Source organism: Corticium candelabrum, chromosome 15 (assembly GCF_963422355.1).
Source record: "Corticium candelabrum chromosome 15, ooCorCand1.1, whole genome shotgun sequence".
Lineage (NCBI taxonomy): Eukaryota > Metazoa > Porifera > Homoscleromorpha > Homosclerophorida > Plakinidae > Corticium > Corticium candelabrum.
The window spans coordinates 2,784,204-2,801,478 of NC_085099.1; the positions used below are offsets into that span (position 1 = coordinate 2,784,204).

The window sequence follows — 17,275 nt, forward strand, 5'->3', positions numbered from 1 at the left end:
CACACACACACACACACACACACACACACACACACACACACACACACATGCACGCATACACACGCACACACACACATCTTCAACACACGCCTTGCATAAAACAAAGACTTAAATAAGTATCATCGTATCCACTCTTGCTCAGACCATCTGTAGCAAGCAACAGTGCGTGTCCTAAGTTAATCCACTAACACAGCGGAGTACAAATCAGTACATATGTAGCCATAGCAGTTCACACATGACACTAAAGTCTGTTTGTGACAGAAGTATAAAAGCAACCAGCAAGTAAGAACAAGTTGATGTTACCAAAGTCGTCAGTATTCTTTTACATAATTCGACGGGAAGAGGCCGAGCTGAAACGAAAGCAAACTCATCATGATATAAAATTATCTAACCGTATTTAACAATGAAAAGAATAGACTGTACAGACAGACAGACAGACAGACATGACAGACAGTATTTAGTTGCATTGTTTAGATGGTTTATAATAGTTCAATGTCAAAAATATATGTATTGACGGACAGACAGACAGACAAACAGACAACAACTTCCCACTGGTCTATTTCAGCTACAACTGCAGTGGAAGACGTGACTGTTGGTACTTCCCACCACTGTAGCCCAGACAGACAGACAGACAGACAGACAAGCAGGCAGACAGACAGACAAATAAACAGATAGACAGACAGACAAACAGACAGACATGCAGACAGACAGACAGACAGACAGACAAGCAGACAGATTGTTATATTTGAACTTTTACTCTACCAATAACAATCGCTAAGTTTATGTATGCATAACAATAACAGTCAATAAACAAAATTTTGAATGTCTTTATCATACAGAAAATTACCAAAACTGCACTTAGACAACTTCGACAACTTTTTAAGAATCACACGAGAGTTGCAAGACTGTACAACTACAGACAGTTGCTTTCTCCATCTATATCTAAAGTCTGTTTCACTGCTTTTTCCATTTGCATCTTTTGAAATTTTGGAGATCTTATCGAGATAGTCTTCAGCCATAGGGCTCCAATTAAAAGCCAAAGTGTTCAAAAACCAGTGGAATACATGTTGTATCAGATCCTGCTATAGATTGCTGTTGACCATATTTTGTCATTTTACGTTTTTCTCTCAACTCAGCTGCATAACCTGATATTTTGGCAGCTGATTGCACGGTGTCATAAGAATGAGGATGAGCAAGTGAAATATCCAGGTCTTTTGTCAAGTGTCCAGTAGGATCATATGTTGTTATATCCGGCCTGTTCTCAGAGTCAGTATACCTATTTCTTGGCTCAACTTGATGAGGAATGTTTAACTCGTCTAAACATTTAGCCCAAGTTGACACGATTGTATTGTGTTGCCATACTGGGCCACCGCCAAACATGCAGGTCAATAGATGATAACCATGTTCATCAAGGCTTGTACCACAATCACACTTCATAACAATCTGGGACTATGGTAAAGGATACCCAGTCTCAAAAATGCTGCCACACAATTCTGAGAACTTTAGAACAAATTTTGGACACACAGACAAACAGACAGACAGACACACCCACACCCAGAGACAAACTAACAAACTGACAGATAAAAAGATAGACACAGACAGACAGACACACAAACAAACAGACACACAAATAAATAGACAGACAAACAAACAGATAGACACACAAACAAAACAAACAGCTAGCCATGTGCTTACTCGTCTGTCCCTATACTTAAAATTATTAACAATTCTATTTTCATCACCCAATGCAGTGCTTAAGATAGAATCAGTAGAAATGTGCAATTGCTATGATAAGTTATTGCCTATCAATTCGTGTACTATCGTTGCTACTCACCTTCCCATTGCACTCTCCGAGCCACCATCCAGAACGACTAGTGTCCTTGTTAATGATTCTAACGTCGCTGTTCTCCTGTTGAATTCAACCAAGTCTAACAACACCAAACTCACACAAATGTCCCTCAATTTCGCGCCTTACTTCTAGTCCAAGCTCCTCTCTGTCTCTCTCTTGAAACGAGTAGAGCACCCGACACCATCTTGACTGTGCAGCATTACACACATTCTTATACGGATGGACCAACGTCGTTTCAAGACCGGGAAAACTTAGTGATAGGGTGTTCTTCTTGTAATGGTCGATAAGATGCTAAGAAAATAAAAATTAATTAATTAATTAATTAATTATCATGTGAATCGAATGGAGAATGTCAACACCTCAATTGTTGGACATTGTTTGAGGTCGCTAAGCTGAAACATGTTGTTCCTCATCACGATTCTAATGTGCTTCGATTGTCGAAATCTGAAGAAAAAGTCAATGAATATATAGCTTGATGTGATATGCCGTAATATGGGATATACATGGATACGATGCTATAGCGAGCATATGACGTGCTAAACTGCTATGAGAAGTATTGTGCTGTATGGGTGTTGTATTGTCTGTATGAGTGTTGTATTGTACTGTTGACTGTTGTATTGAGTAGTTGTAGAGTCTGAGTGTGAGGCATGTATAGAATACGTGACCGTCAGTTTGGGCCAACAGTTGACACACACACACACACACACACACACACACACACACACACACACACACACACACACACACACACACACACACACACACACACACACACACACATGCCCACAAGCATTCACACACACACATACACACATGCCCACACGCATTCACACACACACACACACACACACACACACACACACACACACACACACACACACACACACACACACACACACACACACACACACACACACACACACTCCTTCAATTGCGCTTACTTGATTGATAATGCAAAATCTCCCGGTCTGTTGTCACTCTCTCTTACTAGAAAAGTTCCGTCCGGCATCGATGCCAGTGCATTATCAGCTTCACTCCTAGCCATGCGACCAACAAACCACGGAGACGCACTGTATCGCCTTCTAATCGATTCTGGACTTTCGGCAGAGTTTTCCGTCGGAGAATGAGCAGCCGGTGCCCTGTCACTGAAACAAGAAAGACAAGTAAACATCATAGCAATGATAAGCAAACAAGGGACAGGTGGCTGTCAGGTGGACAGCAAGCTGCATGCAGACAGACAGCCCGATAAACTCCACCAATAACATGGCCGAACAGCTGCATAGGTACATACATTGAAGATTGCAATTTGATTGGGAAGGCATCTTCATAAGCCAATCTCTACATCGCAAAACGGTTGTGAACAAATCTCGTAATCAAATGGCTGATTGTGATGGGATACGCGTCCTCTTACACTTCTACTTCTTTGTCGTTCCAATTCCAGCTCTTCTTGAAACTTGACAAAAGTGGCAGGAAACACACCGGAACTTCCAGTTTTCTTGTGCACACCCTGAGTACAGCATACATGATAATCACACTCTGCATGATGATGATGATACTTGTGATAATGCAAACACATCAATTAACTTTTTCCATGCATTGAAATGTAAATTAAGTGATTTTATACTTAGACAAATATTGTATACTTGATTGATATCAAGTAGCTAAGACAGAGTGCACTGTAATGAACGTGCTGACATAAATCACGGTACGTCAGTGACACACACACACACACACACACACACACACACACACACACACACACACACACACACACACACACAATAATTCCAATTCAACATGTAACAGAAAACGACAATCTCACCTCCCACCAGTCTCTATCTGATTGATTGGTGACGGTGATTTCGTCACCTTTATTGAAAAGTATAACTTGAGCACCACCACCAGGGTGAGGTTGACCTCGATAGCTAGTAACACAAGCGACATTTTCATACAATCAGATCTACAGCACAACATCAAACTCTCACTTCTGTACAGCAGTGACAGGAAATCCTACAACAAACACAAAACCAAACCATAAGAATGTGGAGCAGACATTAAAAATCGAGGGACATGATAGTGTCTGTCTGTTTGTCTGTCAATACATATATTTTCAACATTGAACTATTATACACCATCTAAGTACTAAATACTACCCAAGCCAATAGGGCTTGGTTCTACCTACAACTGTCTGTCTGTCTCTTTTGCCTGTCTGTCTCTTTTGCCTGTCTGTCTGTCTGTCTCTGTGTCTGTCTGTTGTTTGTAGACAGACGAGTAATGATACCGTACACTTGATTATTACCCCACCCTACTGGTTAGCCAGAGTCAAAGGTCAACTATGGGATAGGGTCTTGCTAAAAATTGACACCTAAAGTTGTTAATCGGTAGAAATGATTGATATTAACTTAAACAGCATATTGCTACACTAGTAGAGCTTCAAACCACCTCCACTAACTAAAATATAGAAACCCAATCTACTATACGATATCTGAGTCATTGCCTTAAGGATGTAGACGGAGATGGTCTGGCTACACGAGACTAAGACAATGCTGCCAAGCATCCATAGATATCAATATACAGTAGTAGACAAAAGTATTTGCTGGGCAAGAAATTGCAAGGGTTTTTCAGGATGTTTGTGTTTTAATTAACCAAGGTGCGTTGGTCAGTAGTGACCTGACAAATAATTAGAACCAACATCTGAGAATAGAATGATATGAAATACTTCAAAATAACTGCTGCCGGTGATAGGACTCAATAGTTTTTTGAAACCGGTTCAGAGAATGCCATTTATGATTACTATAGTGACTGAAATTGGACATTTTGACCCACAATAGTGCTAATTGGTACAGAATTAAGTCTAAATCAGTTGGTTGTTGCAATTTAAGATTATCATTACAACTTAGTTAAAAGCTGATTAAGTTTACATTACAACATAGCAGAGCATATTCAATGCAACAATATTCCAACCTTTGAAAACAAACTAATTTATCAATTTATGCTCATATCGGCACTTATTTCCATTCTGTAGGCCAGAATATGATGAAAAATCAACAAAAAGCTATCCGGCAAATACTTTTGTCCACTACTGTACATTGATATATACATATCTATCAATATTGAATATATAAATATATTATCTATCAATAGATATCAAGTATTTGCTAACTGGCTATAACAGTATATACTCACCTCGCACTCTTGACGGTGGTGCTGGTCTCGGAACGACACCTTTAGTAGATTTTACGGCAGACGGCATTAATGGTGGTTCACGTGGCAATGGTGGTGTTTCCCTCGGCAATGACGGAATTTCCCCAGGAGGAGGCATAGGAGGACGATTCATCGTGGGAGGTAAAGGTAAAGGACCTCTCGTGTCAGGCGGCTGAAAACCAGACAAGTAACTATATTTACTCATTCAAGTAACCATCTTTGCAACAATACCTTTACATATCTATCAGATGGTCGACGCGAACCTGCAGAAACGGTAGTAATCAATACACCAATCAATAGTACAATGCACTGACTCTGACTCTCTCATCCATCAATTACTCTAAATCAAGTAAACTTTGTATGCAAAAAATTTCAAAAATTGAGAAATTCTCTATTTCAGAAGAGATGCAATTTCAAAACATACTAGATTGCTACGCTTACACCTATAATTAAAGCGCATTTCCAAGCATTACGTATTTAAAGTTCACAGATTTTAAGACCACACCTACAAACGATGGGGCTATAGCTAGCCTCGCCCCAGACGCAGAGTGGATTGCAGCACCGTCATCACCGCTACGTCTGGTTCAGTACTGCCCCTTGCGGTCAGTTACAAGTGTACTCTGTCAGCATAGTAGATTACAGGAAATGACTGTAGCGTGGGATCTTGTAGACAGCAGTCCAATGCATTGCAAGTGCCATTTCTGATCTGCCATTTCACCGTTACGCTCCCTAGCGTAGTTGCAATCTCTTACCAACGCTCGACAGCGGCCTAAAATCGCACTGTCGACAAGTACAGAGGCTAGAACAACACTAAAGCTCAATCGAAAGCTCGGTTCCTATGCAATATTGTTTTAGTATGACACAGTCTGAACAATTTGATTACATATTATTCCCGCCCAGAAAGGCAGTACCAAACCAGACATAATGATGATGGCGGCGCATCCGAGGCTGCAATCCACCCTGCGTCTAGGGCAAGGCTAGGCTATAGCCTGGTATACATGCCACGCTACGCTCCTGAAGTCTATATTGTGAGAAAGGCATAGAACCCCACATATTCTCATTACAACAACGAACAGCGAGCTGATTTCTACAAAAATTAGGAAACGATTAAATTTGGAAAAATTTGGTTGGTCATTACAAAATTTACGAAATTAAAGTGACTTCAAAATGTGCTTGATTTCAAATAATAGCGATCGATTGCTAGCATAATTACAGACATGGGCATAATTATGGAGCCACCCCCATATCAGCTGAGGCGAGGGAATCAACAGAACATTGCAGATCTATGACTATACCTGCTGACCCGCTGATTCTATCAAATCATGCTATCTGGGTATTGATATTGTTCTAATTGGACGCTTTGACAACCCGTAGCAACAAAAAGAGTAAGAGAATGACCAAACTAACCACCACCGCCATGCATTACCATGTTCAAACTGTTCGTGTTGTGACATCACAAGAGCATATAAGAATGGACTCACAATATGCAAGTAAACTGAACGTATAGTCTCTATTTAATCTTTGAGTATGTCTTCTGACATAAACAAAGTCATTTTATTGTTTAGAAGCTTTCTGAAAACGATTCTGATTATTAACTTTCAAATTTACTGGTTGAACTGACAGCAAGAAGCAGTCATGTATCTCAACAGGTCACACATCACCTCCAATCTCAGACATGCAGATAACACAATCAGAGCCATTAGTCTTGCGTTGCCAGACCCCTTAAGCCGCATCATACTTCTGGGCGAATGGGTCTGGTGAACAGCCTTTGATGTTGCTGTGTGCCACCAGAAACCGGCTCTCTAAAGACCAGATTTGGTTTCTTAAACGCTTCAGTAAAGACCAGACTGATATGCACACAGTGCAATCCTATCTCAATCAGCTTCTCGTGTTGTAGATCAACTTAAAGACTACAGCTAGTGTTAGAGTCATTACTGTTTGTGAAATCTGCATGTCTACAGCAGCAATTATACGCGGCAGCGGAAACGTTGAGGTCGACAGGCTTCGATTTCATGCAGCTATGATCGACGTCGTACGACTAGCGTTGTGCACTCGTGTCACAATGAAGACTGAATGTGAACGTACTCGATGCTGTTTGCTGTTTGACATCAAAAGCAATCGCGGACAGTTCAGAGTGAGCGATATCTGGAAGGACTTGGAGCTGACGTCGTCAAAACAAGATGAGTCATCTTTCTGTGTTTGAGTAATCACCTCATGTGTTTTGTGCATTGCTTTACATCGAGTTTGCATCCATCCAATACATTCGCATTCAGTCTCCGTTGTGACACAAGCACACAATGCTACGTGTACGACGTTGATCATATGACAGATTGCCTAGGAGATAGAGCCTGTCGACGTCAACGTTTAAGTGCTGCTGTAGACATGCAGATTTCACAAACAGCAACAACTCTACTACAGTAGCTGTAGTCTTCGAGTTGTTCTCTACAAACAAGAGAAGCTAATTGAGATAGGATTGCACTGCCTGCACACCAATCTGGTCTTTAGTGAAGCGTTTAAGAAACCAAATCCGGTCTTTAGATAACCGATTTCTGGCTACGCGGCCCACAGCGACATCAAAAGCTGTTCACCAGACCCATTTTTGCTGGAAGTATGACACGGCAGAAAGGGGTCTGGCTACACGAGACTACAGAGCCATTATCTTACCATTATGACTTGCTTTAATTTACTAAAAAGTGCAGCTGTCACCTGTAGACGCATGTACTTCCAGTGTCTGAGAAAGTCCATTAATTTTTAAATCTAAGTCACATGCTCAGGGTGGCTCCATAATTATGCCCGTGTCTCGCCATAATTATACCATACAATCAACTACACAAGGACTTTACCTAGTGCAGCTTCTTGTCGACACTTTTCACTACAAATAAAAAGGAAATTAACATACGAGCAACGATAGTGAGCGTCTACTGACTTACCATACGGCTTCTACTAAACGTAACCATTCTTGTTTGCTCTCGACTGTCTTAGCATACAACGAACACGCAACCGCAGCACTCGGACCGTGAAGATTCCACGAGTGTGCCCACTAAATCAAAGAGTACAGCAGTCACAGCCGTGTTACCCTCTAGTAGTGCATGCATATGCACTAACCTTTCCCCTAGCAGTCGCTGGCACATCATGCACTGTATATTCCTGCCATCTGAGCATCTGTTTGAAGGCAAAATTTGCGCCCTACGCAATGACCACTATATTATTACAAATGGAAATTGAATGACGACGTCGTTGTTTGCTCTACCCGTGATCTGCAAATCAGCAGTGCTCGATCGAATAGAAACACGTATCTAATACAAACATCACAATAGTCAATCAATGTGTAATGATGCCGTTTGTAAACATTCTCACCTGAGTTTTACTTTCGACGTCTCGCCAAATTTCACTTTCAGTTCGCCGTCCTGCAACATGTCGCCTTGCTCGATGAGCCGCCCACCGGGAAAGTCGATCAAACTGTTTTGAATCTGAAGTATCGTCTGATGCATTTCGTACTGTTTCTTCGCCTCGTTTATTCTCATCGCCGCGTGCTGTGTTACAAACCAAACAACAAGTAACACGACATTCCAATCTGACACTAATTATCAGACACACAAATAAATCAAAAAATGCAGCAGCTGCTACTTAACAGTTTGCCCGCATTTTAAGCTCATGGGGTTACCATTGGAAAAGTTGCTATTCTATAAATGCTGTATTTGGAGAACTCACTTGACTATAACCCCAGGGATAGTAAATAAAGTCTGACATGCACGTGCAGTAGTCTCACGTAGGCAGGCTTTAACCCAGAGCATGAAGTAACGGCTGGCTGTCAGCCAATGGTTGACCAAATTGAAAGATGCCTTGGCTGATGACCCATTGAGAAAATCGCAGACGTTTGACATGACAAAAATTTGACAAAAGTGGCAGCTACAGGTCTAAGGAACCGATCAATTTGAAATCCCTATTTCAGGGTCTGTAACTCTTCCTCAAAATTCTGGCATTTTGCATAGCCAGACCTTAACTCCACCCTCAAAATTCTGACGTTTGCCCACCATAATTTTGAGTGCGGGGTTAAGGTCTGGCTACGCGAGACTAGTGCAGCTGCGCATAGACTAGTCGTTGCAGTCCGGTAACAATGTGTTTTCAAGTGAAACAAAGCTATATATGTTTCGTGTGTGTGTGTGTGTTTCTCACTACTTGTTGTCTCATTTACAAGATCTGGATGAAAACGTCGCCACAGCTGTCAAAGAGTTCTCTGTTGACAGGCAGCAGGTACCACATATTGGTGTTACAATAAGGTACCCCTGTGTGACATAGTGTCCAATCCGGTCACACAGCATGCATGCATACTACCATACCAGTACATACATGTATGTGCACAAAGCAATTCAGCTCACTCATAACTAAGCCCATGAACAAAGACATCTGACCTTATATTTGACTAAAACCCAGAGCTTTAACAACAGACCATGCAAAATTAACTATCCTGCTGCTCCTAATGTTTTCGAGTAATAATATTTTTGAAAATTTTGCCTTCGAAAACTAAAAGGATAACAAAAAAATAATACTTTGGTCTCGAAAATTGTCGTTATGTTGGGCTTTTGGTTGTGTGCATGAAACATCATCAAAAAATGGCCACTAGACGGAAGTGTGCAGCTCAAGATGCCAACTAGAAATGTTTAGAGAATTGAATCAGTTTAAAGAATAAGTAAACAAATAATTAAATCAAAAAAAGGATTAGTCTCGAAAAACATTACAAGCAGTAGGGTACTTATTGATCATCAGAATTTCTCAAAATGGAACAGACAAACGATTTTTATTTTGATATTTTCCCATAGTTTCAAGAGCAAATCCCTAAGTACACAAAAAGGTTGAGTACACACAAAAAGCTGTAGGCTATCAGTGCATGGTATGCACGAGACATGTCACACACAACAGTAGGCACCTGTCACTCACTATGCATGTGTCACTCGCAACTGTAGACACATGTCACTACTTAGCAAGGCCCTTAGAACCTACCACATGCGTTCGCATGCTGCACAGTACACATACAGTACAAAGTTCCAACCCAAAATATAAAAAAATAAAAAAATAAAAAATTAAAATAAAAAAATTAAAAAGTAAAAATTATTAAAAAATAAAAATTATTAAAAAATTAAAAATTAAAAATAAAAATTCATAGGAAAGCCCAAAAATTGGGACAGACACTGATGATGAACAAATAATTAATTTTGCATGGCCTTCAATGCAAGGTATTATAGTGAAGTATAGAAGCCACCCATACATTAGTCGCTTGCTTACAAACATATATCCCCAAGTGCAAGCATCATTGCCACACCCACATATAACGTGGCCGTCGTACCGTAGCAGCAGAATACGTATTTCTTTGTCAGTCAGTCTTAATCCTAACGCCTGACTTACATTGACTTCTTCTAATGCCTTCTCTAAGCCCCTCTTGTCTACATGATGTTCAGCAGTATGCTTGATCAACTCCTAAACATTCTCGATCATTTTAAACGTAAAATGTTGTCTCGGTGTACTAATTGCTTACCCTAATTAGTAGAGGATATTTCAATGTCCTTTGCATCGGCACACACATTAGTTCCTTTAGTCCGAATCGTTGCTTCGATCGAGTCTTGCACCGCTAAACGACAAACAGAGAAATTAGTTAACGTGTAATGCCTGCGGTTGGTTCTACAAGTTTACCATCAACAACTCCTCTAATGTCGGGTCCTTCATCATTACAGCAATCTAGAAGCAGTTGAAACAAATTCAGTACAAACAATGCTACGAAAACGCACAAACAATATTCACTGCTGTGCAAATGCTCGTGACGTTTTGAGTTTAGATGCCGCTCGCTCAAAATTATATGAAACATTGATGGCATGTTTTCCTGCTGACCAGAAGAAATAGCAAACAAATCAATCAACACAGGGACAGCAGCAACTAGGTCTGTGACCCTTCTGGTTATTTCAATTTTTTGGCCAAAAAATTTGAATTTGGCCAGCACTTTCTATTTTTAATTGTAATTTTCAAATTTCAATTTTGTGTGTCAATGGCACAGCTCTGATTGCTCTAGTCTGGATCATAAAACGTTGTGCTTACCCTATCTTGTGCGTCTGGAAGACGTGAACAAAAAAAGCCGTACTTAAGAAGATCTTCAGCCTGAGATATAAAGCAGGAACTAATATCCTTTGCTCCGGTCCTAACAGATGTCTCTAGTTTATCGAGAAACTTCTTGTGGTCTTTTAGTAATAACTAAAAATACAAAATAAACAAAAGTTATACGCAGGACACACCTACACACACACACACACACACACACACACACACACACACACACACACAAACGTGCGCACACACACACACACACGTACACACACACTTGCACACACACACAAACATACACACACACACACACACACACACACACACACACACACACACACACACACACACCAACTTCCGACTAATTTCAATATCATAAAACTGCTGTGTCTATTTTGACCATATAATTTGTGACTATATTTGTCGCTCTTAGTGACATCAACAAGTAAGATCCAACAAAATACACCAATAGAGCACCAACATAACATAATTCTACTTGCAGCAGCACCTGACAATACCAACACTGTTTAAAGTCTCTCAGTCAAAACCACTAAGAAACTACTCACCAAGAAGAAACACCAGATCTTACACACTTACAGACGACAGCCTCATTACTACGCTTGATGTCTCGAGCTTGGTTACTATCTATGGTTCATAATAGGTGCCACTCACATTAACAGTCACTTAGTGCAACATGGCAAACGGCCTTGTGTTGAGTTCTGCCACTCAACTGACCTGTCATGCTGCAGTCTTTGTTCACAAATACGTTCTTGTCTATTGTGTCTTTGTCAGGCTCATGAGACTCAACCAATCATTATACATACACATACAATGATGGTACCTCAACTTCTAGGGTAATAGTCTAACTACACATTTACACATTAACTGCACATTTATACTGCATTCACACTAGCAACTTCGGAACCGAGTTGGACCAGATAAAATTTCTTCAAGATTGTCATTACTTTACTCTACTCAAAATACTTGATAAAGGCCTTGTTTTGATGCTAACTTTGGCCATCTAGATCACTTTCAACTATACCTAGCACGGTTCTGAAGTCTCTAGTGTGAACGTGGTAATAGCGAGCCTAAAACGAGCTTAACTTAGATGCCCTAGGTGCCACTGTATCATTGATTTGTTATATCTATCACAAGCATAGTATGACATTTTCCTCCCCTCACAGTGAAATCTTACCTCAATATTAAGAAACACCTTTGCTCTGTCTTCCATAGTAATGCTGTTCATAACCGGATGCATAAAATGCTACAAAAAGTCACAACTTACCGACAGTGCTGTAGATGGTGATATACAAAACATCATGTGTGTGTGTATGTGTGTGTGTGTGTGTGTGTGTGTGTGTGTGTGTGTGTGTGTGTGTGTGTGTGTGTGTGTGTGTGTGTTTATAAAGAAAAAAAGAAAAAGTCATCATTTCGTGATACTTCTAAATTATTATTTCAAGCAGACGTACATCAACGATCATCTGCAATGCGTCCACGTAGCTCCTTTCTGTATCTAATAGCTCGTTGATGACGTGGATTCTCTTACTTTCAACGGAAGCCGATCGTTCGGGTACCTACACACAGAAACAAAATGAGACACATCACACACATACGTATTGTCTCAATCAGACATGAAACCAAACAAACAGTAAACGTGTTACAAGTTATTGAAGATTAAAGATGCCCAATAGCTGTAGACATATAAAGTTTTATTAATGTGTAGTGTGGTGGTGGTGGTGGTGGTGGTGTGTGTGTGTGTGTGTGGTGGTGGTGGTGGTGTGTGTGTGTGTGTGTGGTGGTGGTGGTGTGTGTGTGTGTGTGTGTGTGGTGGTGTGTGTGTGTGTGTGTGGTGGTGGTGGTGGTGGTGTGTGTGTGTGTGTGTGTGTGTGTGTGTGTGTGTGTGTGTGTGGTGTGTGTGGTGTGTGTGTGTGGTGTGTGTGTGTGTGTGTGTGGTGGTGGTGGTGGTGTGTGTGTGGTGGTGGTGGTGTGTGTGTGTATGTGTGTGTGTGTGTGTGTGGTGTGTGTGGTGTGTGTGTGTGTGTGTGTGTGTGTGTGTGTGTGTGTGTGTGTGTGTGTGTGTGTGTGTGTGTGTGTGTGTGTGTGTTCATCGTAGTTTCCTTATATCACTGTTTTCTTTCAGATCTGCATGCACGCAAACCCTCTACTTTAGAAACGGTCACAGAAGCAAAGTAACACCGAAAGTACCAAGACATCCACTTGTCTCGCTTACTTTCTGCTTCGATGGAACGACACTGCCGTAAATATCTTCTTCGTCGTATTCTTCATTTTCAACAACGTCGTATATCTTTGAATCGTTCGCGGCCCCTGATGATATTCGTTGTCTATGAGAGTATCAATACGTAGTTACAACCATTAGAGCACCATAGACGTTTTCGTTATCCCTCGCTTACTCCAAATCAGATTCTAAATTGGCATAAATTTCGTCATCGATTCCTTGGTAACGCTCAGGTGGAAACATTCTGTTGAAAAAAATTGTGGTCAAAACTAGTAGACCTGTCCGTTATTATCATAAAAATAAAAAAGAATAAAAAATAAAATAAAAAATTTAAAAGACAACTATGAATGAGCCCTTAGGTGTTAATGCAAACCTTGATGTTTAACCTTAGAATAGAGAGACATACACCAGTTGGGAAATAGTGAAAGGACGTACAGGCAGACAGTGATAACACCCTAACAATAGTGTCTAACACTGTTATTTCATGCTTCTGTAAATACGTGTAATCGAATTAAGCCTTAAACGTGAATGACAAATCCCAGATGCAAATAATGGGTTGTGATTACTAACTAGATCATAATCTATTGAATGACTTACTCCAAGCCAGCAGACTGAGCATGTCTGGTTTTTGAAAGTGCGGACAACGTTCTCACCACCTAAACAGACACAACAGATACATGATGTAGCAACACTAGTGACATAAAAAAAAGAATTTAAAACAGTTGACAATGAAAAATTATGATCTGTCTGAGTGGTGTTTAGATGCACTAATTGCCCTCTGTATCTGGTTTCCTACTGTTAATCTCTCATCATCCGATGTGACAAACAAGTTTGATAAAGACAGTAAGGCAACCGTTTTCCAAAAGAAATGCCACTTTAATTTATCAATCATTGTTATCCCGGTTGACTAAACTTGCCGGAAACATGGTTCACATATTTTCAGACATATTTGCAGGCTGGGAGAGCCTGTACCATATTTCTTCAAATAGTGGCCGCCCTCGAATAGAGGTCACGGCTGAAGACTTGTTGCAAATAGAAGTCGCCCTCGAATTGAGGCCGCGCTAGTCTACAGAGTTACTGGCCACGCCCATATCACATGCTTTTGATGCTTCCACGTCAATCTCATCCTATTACGTGCACTTGTCTATCAATTATAACATAATAGTCGTGGCATTTACAGCTAAACCTGCAGCAGTTGGCACCTTCAAGTGTCCAATTATGTCAACAGAACGAAATGTGACTTTCAGGTACTAATGTGTCACTGTGTGAAGTAAAGGCCACCCTCCAATACAAGCCGACCTCGTTTAGAGGCTGCAGTTCCATAAACTTGTTAAAAATAGAGGCCGCGGCCACTATTCAAAGAAATATTATTTGTTGGTTAGAATCTGCTCTGATGTGCATTCATTGACAGTAACATAATGCAGCAGACAGGTACATGCAGGCCTTAGTGTCCAGTCCCAGAGCTACGCCATACATAGTCAATGCCCCTGGATGACTCTGGCTAAGCTCCAGGTGGATTGTCATCACTAGCCCTAAGCCTCCACATACACAATGCTGCACATTGTCTCTAGAAGCAGGGGAAGCCATCTTCATAACTGACCTTTATGGTCAACGTCGAACGACGTGAAGGGCTAACATTTGTCCAGTTTTTGACATCGAACACAAAACCAACAAACTTGTCTACTGCTGCTAAATGAGTACGTAAAGCCAATACGATAGATTTGTATGATTTTTCTTGCCGTTGAATACGTTTAGTCTAAAATACTCGGATTCTAAAAAGACCTGGCTCACTAAACGAATGTGCGGTGTACCACACCCATCGACGTCGTGTCTCTTCCATTGCCAAACAAAGTTGACATCCTAATCTCATCACAAACACGCATTCATTCAGGGCTGGTGAGGGGGCACTCCAGATGTTGGGTGGACCAAGTCTTACATGGTCAAGCCCCGCCCACAGTAAACGTAAAAAATAGCTAATTTATTTAATCACTTGAACCAATATTTCTGAAAGTTCTCGCCATAAGCATGTTGGTGGAAGTCCCATTTTCAAAGTGGGTAGGCCATGACCCACCCGGCTCCACCAGCCCTGTCATTACATAAAGTCACTATTGATAAAAAGCAATCTTGTCCAACAAACTTTTGTTCAGTTAATTAAACGTTCGCCAATGAAAAACGTATCATAGCTACTGTAAAAACTGCAACTATCCAAAACTGTGCTCTACAGTAGAACGTTGATTATCCAAACGTCAATCACACAAAACATCGATTATCCGAATGCACAGACGAGCAAATCATGCAGCTTGTGGCAGTGCACCTGCCATCATGCCTACTGCCCTACTGCTATGCCATCACATGTAGGTCTGTATACGTCAAGTGCATAAGCAAAGAAGATACAATACACTAATTACATTGGGAGTGCTACAAGAAAGCTGTATCAGTCAAGGAAACTTCATTTTTCTCTACCTAACTACTGTAAATCAACAAATGTTTGTACACATTTAATTTTGTAAATTACAAGAATTCACTAACTTTTATAGTAGTTCAGATATCCATCAATACTTGGATTTTATTTATTTTAAGTCATTCTACTAAGCAAAAAAGTAAAGTCCGCTTGACTCATAGGACTATACAGACAACGTCCAAAAAACTTACTAACATAGTAAGCAGCACTAGCAGGACTAACCGCACAACTTAGAATAGAAGTAAGTCCACCAAGACACTCCTGTTTGGAAACTTAGCGCTTAGTCGACAAATTGGTTTTTTGCAAGCCAAGAAATCAAAGGCATTGAGGATGCAGTACAAACGTCGGCAGGTATTTACCTAGATGTTTACGAACATTTGTTGATTTACCGTATATGTTTACTGTATAAAAATTGTTGTTTGATTAACTGACTATACACTTCAAATTTACAAACACATAAATCCCAATTAGTTCAGATAATCGACGTTCTACCGTACGTCAAACGAGTCAGCTCTCTGTAAGTATGTAATGACTAAAACAAACACACCAGCTCCACCTAGCAACAACTACAAACCTCTACCAGTCACTTCACTGACTCACTTTCCCAAGATTGTACATTGTTACTTACCCACCACTCTAGAGAGACAAAAACTAGTGACCACCCACACACCTTAATTAATTAATAGCAACAAGTAATTACCACTAATTGACTAAATCACTAAAATTTGATAGCATGCATGAGGTTGCTCCAAATCACAACCTCCGTCCATCTCAACTCCTTTCAACACTAAGCACAGCCTCATGCTCAGTCTGCATCAAAATTCGACTTCCGGTTGCTCCCACCCCCGCTAGAAATCAACGGTCCGTCCACTACTCACCGCTCCAAAGTCCGACAAATCGTACAAGTCGGTTGCATCAAACAGCTCGTGCAGAGGCATTCCAAATTCACGTTGGCAGCAGATGAGGAAGGCATTGATGTTTTGCATGCACAAGAACTGCAATGAGAGAAAGCTGGTGTTAGCAACTAGACAGGGAGAGAGTGCAGACGTTGCTTGAACGGTCAACTACGCACCTGGCGTTGAGCTCTGTTGTGTATCTGACGGACAGCGTTGGGTTGGATTCGATTGCAGAGATAGCAGAGGAAGCCGCCATCGCGAAGGCAGTTTGAGAAATCGACGAGGTCGGCTGTTGGCTTTGTCGCTCGATGCCACGACGGAATGACGTTGGCGTCTATGAGCCACTGCCGGGCCATCTGCCATTCGCACCCAGACGCCATCATAGAATGGGAGGACTTTTCAGGTCATGTGCTAGAGTGCCCGGATGTAGTCTCGCATAGCCAGACCCTTTCCACCGCGTCATACTTCCGTGTGTGTGTGTGTGTGTGTGTGGTGTGCGTGCGTGCGTGTGTGTGTGTGTGTGTGTGTGTGTGTGTGTG

At 41.0% G+C, this 17,275-nt stretch overlaps 2 protein-coding genes across 2 annotated transcripts; both read right to left on the reverse strand.

Moving 5' to 3' along the window:
- Positions 1–91: 91 nt before the first annotated feature.
- Positions 92–17,123, reverse strand: LOC134190511 (protein vav-like). Its single transcript, XM_062658966.1, has 27 exons — positions 16,913–17,123; positions 16,719–16,835; positions 13,977–14,035; positions 13,555–13,623; positions 13,374–13,485; positions 12,613–12,717; positions 12,339–12,407; positions 11,141–11,293; positions 10,742–10,786; positions 10,587–10,679; positions 10,457–10,528; positions 8,411–8,586; positions 8,304–8,349; positions 8,159–8,239; positions 7,984–8,093; positions 7,897–7,925; positions 5,285–5,316; positions 5,036–5,225; positions 3,835–3,859; positions 3,672–3,774; positions 3,261–3,356; positions 3,141–3,187; positions 2,791–2,994; positions 2,209–2,293; positions 1,976–2,140; positions 1,835–1,909; positions 92–350 (listed from the first exon to the last, which is right to left on the reverse strand). The coding sequence occupies exons 1-27, from the start codon at positions 17,117–17,119 to the stop codon at positions 312–314; spliced, it is 2,604 nt and encodes an 867-aa protein (XP_062514950.1). The 5' UTR covers positions 17,120–17,123; the 3' UTR covers positions 92–311.
- Positions 1,001–1,820, reverse strand: LOC134190513 (uncharacterized). The gene has a single exon (XM_062658968.1). It carries the CDS (start codon positions 1,435–1,437, stop codon positions 1,030–1,032), a length of 408 nt encoding a protein of 135 aa, XP_062514952.1. The 5' UTR covers positions 1,438–1,820; the 3' UTR covers positions 1,001–1,029.
- Positions 17,124–17,275: the final 152 nt, after the last annotated feature.